Raw genomic sequence first — 5,866 nt, 5'->3', positions numbered from 1 at the left:
CGAGTCGGGTAAGCGACCGTCCTGAGCGCTGAGCGGTTTCTTTTCGGTGTGGCAACACTTCCCGGGAGCGTGCACGCGTTGTTGGGGATAAACGCTGTGTTTTGAGGGCGTGGTGATGATTGTGGAGATCAATGTGAAAACCAGCCAGCTCCCAGTTGAGGAATGCTGCCTGCAGAGCGGGCGGCTCCCGGAGGAGCGATGCAGCATCCTCCATCACCATCCTCTGCCGTGGCTGCAGATGCTTTTCCACCCTCCAGCTCTGGTGAGGGCTGAGAACTCAGGTGTGCACAGTTTGGATGCTCATTGCAGGTCGCAAAGCGATGCGTGCAAAGCAGTGGCATCCCTTGGCGTGCTGTGTGCTCGGCGGGTCGGCGCCAGCTGGGGGGTCTCCTTGGTCTCTTTGAAATCTAGTAAAGGCCGTGTAAGAACACAACCCATTTCTGGGTCTGCTAACTGGACATGATTTTTTCTAGCCAAGTTTAGATCATTCTTTATTTTTCTTCTTCCCACTTTTCAGTTCTGGGTCCTCCCGGATGGTCTGGAGGGGGACGCCAGCCAAAGCTGACCTTGCTGTAAGATGAGCTGCACTCAGTTAATTTTTTTAGGCCCCCACGCTCTCCCAGCTGGCCGTCGGCACGACGCCGTCCTGCTTTGGGGAAGGGACCCTGGGAAGGGCTGTGCAGCCAGGGGTGAGCTGGGGGACCAGGCACGGGGCTGGGCAGTGGGCACACGGAGCTCACAGTGCTGCCGGCCGGGGAACCGGTGCCGGCTGCTGCAGGGAGAGTGATGGGGAAGGAAGTTAAAACCAGCCAGCCCGCTGAAAACCACGTGTCTGTGGGAAGATGGAGGGGGTGTTTTATACATGGATTGTGTAAGGCTAGCTTGGCTAATCGATAATTAAGTGGGAATGCTGTAACATCTATAAATGTCCTGAGCGTTTGGCTCTCGAAGGGCTGAGTGTGGTTTTTTTACTGGCGTGGATGTGAGCTGGGATGTGCTCGCCTGGGCTCGTCACTAGAAAGTCAGATCAAAGACCCGCTCTCCAGCACCTCTGGGTATGTCTGAGCAGATGCTCCAGCGAGTCACAGAATCATAGAATGTTAGAGTCAGTCCTACTGGAACCTGAGCCATCTCTGCCAGCTTCTTTTACGTACTCCGGCTGCAGCTGCGGTGTTCGGCCGTGCCACGGGGACTCGCTTGGCTTCTCCTCTCTCCGTCACTCAGAGGGACGAGTCCCACGCCACCAGGCAGGTCTCTGCAAGCCAGAAATCAGTTGGCTGCAAGGGTTAACAGCACCTAAAAGGAAAAGCAATATAACGAGGGGATATGATGCCATTATTATGAGCAGGTTAATCGTTAATCAGCATTATCTTTTCAGTGTGTCTTGGAAAAAAAAAAAAAAAAGCAGTTTTTTGTCTGCCCAGAAAGAAACATTAGACCCTCAGGAGATTTAGAGAGCTGAGAGGGAGCAGGGCAGGCAGGAGGGCAGCAGGCAACTGGTGCCCAGGGAGCAGGAGCCAGCCCCACGACTGCCCCACACCTCCATGTAGGTCCCCTTTGCAACCCGGGACACCTACTCTCACCCTTTCAGCATTCTGTGTTTGTCCTGTATCCAGCCATGTTCCTCCTCGCCCCTATTCTGGGGAAGGCAGAAGCTTTGGCTTTGGTTAAGTGGAATTTGGAGACCATCGGGATGCTTTTAGCTGATAAACCGCTCCTTCTCGGCCGGCTGCATGCCTCTCCTGCGTCTGCTGCTCTGTCGGGCAGTTCAACATTTAGGAAATAATTAGTCAGGCTTGCTCAAGAAATGATGTGCGGTTCCGGCTATTTTTGTCAAGGGAAAATTTCCGTGCTGGGCTTGGTGATGAGAGCCGCGGAGCCGCGCAGCGTAGCCAAGGTTGTACCAGAATAACTGCTTAGATGTGTAGGAAGTGCACAAATAAATGTTAAAATCCTGGATTCGAAATGACATAAATGCTCTGGCTTTAGCCCAGGGCAGGAAACGCCTCTTGGAAATACAAACATTTCCTGCCAGACCATGAAGAGGAATGAAACTTTCACATGGCAGGAAAGCACAGATGTGTAAATCCACAGGCAGAGGCTCCCAGAAAAAGGCATGAATATAAACTCCGACCCTTTCCTGTGTTTTAAGGGCTCTTTGCTGCACGAGATGAATGTGAGCTGGAGTGATTCATGTGTTTATGTTAGAAGCTCAAGGAGCCTCCATCTCCTCTAAATGAAGTGCACCGATACCAGCAAAGTCATGTATTTGTCTTTGTGAGCAATCGTGTTCTCGCTGGACACAAAAATGCGAGTAACCCCGGTGGGGTTTAAATGTTAAACCCGCTATCAGATGAATTTTTAACAGAGACGGGACAGATCAGACACAAACAAACATCTCTCTGGCAATCAGCTCTCTTGAATTAAAGGAGGTCGGAATTAGTTAGAACCAGAATCCTGTTCTGTCACCAGGTTATAAATTAATCGATGATTACACAGAGGGTGTTTTTAAATGTGCCTGTCGTTTTACAGCTGCATCCAGCTGTGAGCAGAGAAGATAAGGTTGCCCGTGTCCTTAGATGGCTCCTGGGGAGCATCAAAGCCCATCGGGCACGCAGATGCCTTCATGTGATGCTCCTGACACCGCTGGGCAGTGGGACTGGAAACAGCTTCCCTGGGCAGTGGGACTGGAAAGAGCTGCAGTGGGACTGGGAACAGCTTCCCTGGGCAATGGGAGAGGGATCAACTTTGCTTTGGATCTCCAGCGGGGCTGCTGGGGAGGCAAGAGCCGCCTCTGGCTCGGGAGAGCCTCTTGCTGACCAGTTTCCACCCCGTGTCCATCCCTGAGCAGCGCTCTCACACCCACACCAGCCACTCCTGTTACCGGATCATTTCTCGTAACTCAGAAAGCTGTGGGGGAAAAAAAACACAAACCAACACACTCTCAGAGCGTGTTTATTTCCGAGTTCAAGTAGCACACTTTGGGTTCTGGCTGTCTTGGAAAGGAGCTGAGCAGCAGGTGAGAGCTCGGAGAACCCAGTGCCGGTTCACCAGCGGGTCAAAGAGTTTTAGCACACAAAAGCAGCGGCTGCTTTACGCTGGAGGAGGGTGGGTGAAACAATCTCGATCAGGACCAAAGCCTGTGGGGTGCTCATCGTGGGAAATGTCTTAAAATGAATAATTTTCCTCATGCTGGTTTCTCTGGATCCAATACTGGGGTCAGCAAGTTCCCCAAATTCACTCTGAGTGGGTGTTTTTCTGGTTCTTCACTTCAGCCGAGGCACCTTAGCAAACCCGCCTGTTCCTCACGGGTGTCTCAGGCTCTAAATACCAAAGAAATTAAGATATAGCATTAATCTGGCCCGAGAGCAAATGTGTGTAAACTGGCCATGGGTACAGTTTCTTTAGGAATGGGACAATTGTATTATCCAGGGTCTGGTTGTACTTCTAGTTGCCTCAAGATTAATTGGCAATTAAGTGTTGTATTCCCGCTTGCTTTGAGCAGGGAAATGAAATTACACGTGGTTCGGCATGTAGCTGAGTTTGTCCGGAAGGGATATATGCTAGAAATAATTGCAGCAAATTCCAATTTTCTCTGTCCTTTGAGCGTGTAAGTCTGTATCCAAGCGGCCATACAGGGAGGTGCTGCTGAGCGAGTCATTAAGTGCCCTTTATTTACTGCTAATTAGCAATGGTGTCAATGGGAAATGGGTACTTGGGAAAGGATTCCTTGTTCCTGTTAAATGTAGGAAAAATAAATGTTTGATCAGCAGTGTCTCTGTTAAATGTAGGAGAAATGAATGTTAGATCAGCAGGGTGGGAAATGCTTCTCCTCCAGTGATGGGAGATGCTTCTCTTCCCTCTCTTTTGGCAACTGCCGAGTAGATTTAAGTTCTGGAAAGTGTAAATGGCAACGGAGCTCATGGGCATGTGAGCTGCCAGGAGCCTCACAACAGCCCGGCAAGGAGGAGGCAAAGCCTAATCCCGACAAAAGATTAACTCTCACTTCACTTTTTTTGGAAAACTCTCCAGAATGCATCAAAGGCGTGGGGTTTTCTTTCCTGTGCAGAAGAAAGACCTTCAGTGGAGATGATATTGGCCTTGGCCTTGAAGTGCTAAAACCAGAGGAAGTGAGGATAAAAAATGAAGAAATGATGCTTTGCCCATGTCTGGGGGCAGGACTGCGCTCGGCCGCGGTGTCACGCTCTGGGGGTCCTGCTTCGAATAGAGGGAGGCTCCGTGCTGGTGCCGAGCACCCCTACCCTGCCCAACCTTCATGTGTAAAAAAAAAAAAAAAGAAAAAAGGCAAAAGAAGCCAAGACTGGGCAGATGGGGCCCTGCTGCCCGCTCAAGCCCCATTGCTCCTTGCAGGTTTTTTCTGTAGGAAGCTCTGGCCACGGCATGTTTAAAGCAGTTTTGGATTTTGGAGAGGAAAGCAGGACCGTGTTCACGTTCAGGCACAGGAGGAGGAGGGGGAAGACAATGTAGGGAGAGCCCTGGCTCTGCCACAGCCAGAAAATTTCTCTCTGTGGGGTTCAGAGACTCTAAAGAAGGGATAATCCCTCGGCACCTCTTGGAGAGCACCGGCATTTTCCATCCCCAGGCTGGATGCTCAGGGGGTGGCGGTGGCAGCTCCACGAGGATGCTGGGAGCAGCAGGCTGAGACCCGAAAACTGGTGGGTTTTGTGCTTTTCTGCCCGTTTTTCTGAGCTGCCGCGGTGTCAAACCCCGGGAGGGCACCGCGGCCCTGGAGCAGGAGCCTGGGCTAAATCCTTGTTCAATTCGGCGCTGGCTCCGAGAGCATCCCGGAGGGCAGAGGTCAGCAGCTGAATTCTCTGGTTTTGCTAGCTCAGCTCTAAGCTCAACCTTTCCTTGTTTTCACAAAACCTGTTCCAGGAAGTTTATTTTTCCCGAGCATAAAAGTAAATGCTTAGGTCTGTATGGCAGAAGCTTAAACGAAATTTAAAGCGACTTGCACGCCAACTTGTAAAAACAGCCAAAAAAAAAAGAAGTGGAGGTTTTCAGTTTCTAATGTGCTGGCTTAGCCTGGATTTTAAAAGCCCTGCTTTAAGCGATTTCTTTAGACTAAAATTTGGCGTAGACTTGAACACTGGAGAGCATATGTACAAATGAAGTGTTAGGACCGTATTAAAAAAAATAAATTTGTTAATAGCAAAAAATAACAGTAAAAGTATGAAATGAGAATTGGGTAAATTCTGTAGGGAGCCTCTCTGAAGAGCTGACAAATGAAGTGCTTATTGCAGCTTCCCTTGCCCAAGACCAAATTCCAGGGAGAAATCGTGAGCTCAGCCAAGATTTTCAGACCTGAGGTTGACCCTGTGCGCATCCACGCTGAGACGCTGCATCGGATCGAAGCACGATCTGGAAAAAAACGATGAGTGCTCCACTGGTCCCGTTGCCTTGGGTTTATTAAACCACTTTGGAAACCCGGAATCCGGCTGCGGGGTCTCATGTAAGCTCAGAAATAACTCCTGGCAGGAGACAGGTTTATGCCTGGGCACAGCTCAGGTGCAGGAATTTCCGACCAGAAGGTGTTGAACTGTTGGGAAAGGATCCGAAACGAGTTAAACCCTCACCTCTGCTCCTGGAAAGCGACCTTCCAGCGAGAGGCTCAGAAGCTTGGCCTTTGCAGCTCTTTCAAGGGAAGGCAGGAGGCAGCTTGGTTGCGATCCATAAATAGCTTTCTAGGAAGACCGTGGCGATAAGCAGAGCAGAAAGGAGCCCGTTGAGGCGCAGCAACTGTTGGGAAAGGATCCGAAACGAGTTAAACCCTCACCTCTGCTCCTGGAAAGCGACCTTCCAGCGAGAGGCTCAGAAGCTTGGCCTTTGCAGCTCTTTCAAGGGA

At 50.5% G+C, this 5,866-nt stretch overlaps 1 protein-coding gene across 1 annotated transcript in view; it reads left to right on the top strand.

The window, feature by feature from the left end:
• The window catches only part of LOC104275035 (A disintegrin and metalloproteinase with thrombospondin motifs 7-like), a gene marked incomplete at its 5' end in the record, with an annotated part of 21,664 nt that extends 16,265 nt beyond the window's left edge, over window positions 1-5,399 (top strand). The window contains one exon of the mRNA XM_009870872.1: window positions 5,265-5,399. Coding sequence (XP_009869174.1) covers window positions 5,265-5,399 — 135 coding nt within the window. The remainder of the gene's footprint in view (window positions 1-5,264) is intronic.
• Window positions 5,400-5,866: the final 467 nt, after the last annotated feature.

The sequence above is a fragment of the Apaloderma vittatum genome, unplaced genomic scaffold (genome assembly GCF_000703405.1).
Source record: "Apaloderma vittatum isolate BGI_N311 unplaced genomic scaffold, ASM70340v1 scaffold10616, whole genome shotgun sequence".
Classification (NCBI taxonomy): domain Eukaryota; kingdom Metazoa; phylum Chordata; class Aves; order Trogoniformes; family Trogonidae; genus Apaloderma; species Apaloderma vittatum.
This window is presented reverse-complemented; position numbering and strand designations above follow the sequence as displayed.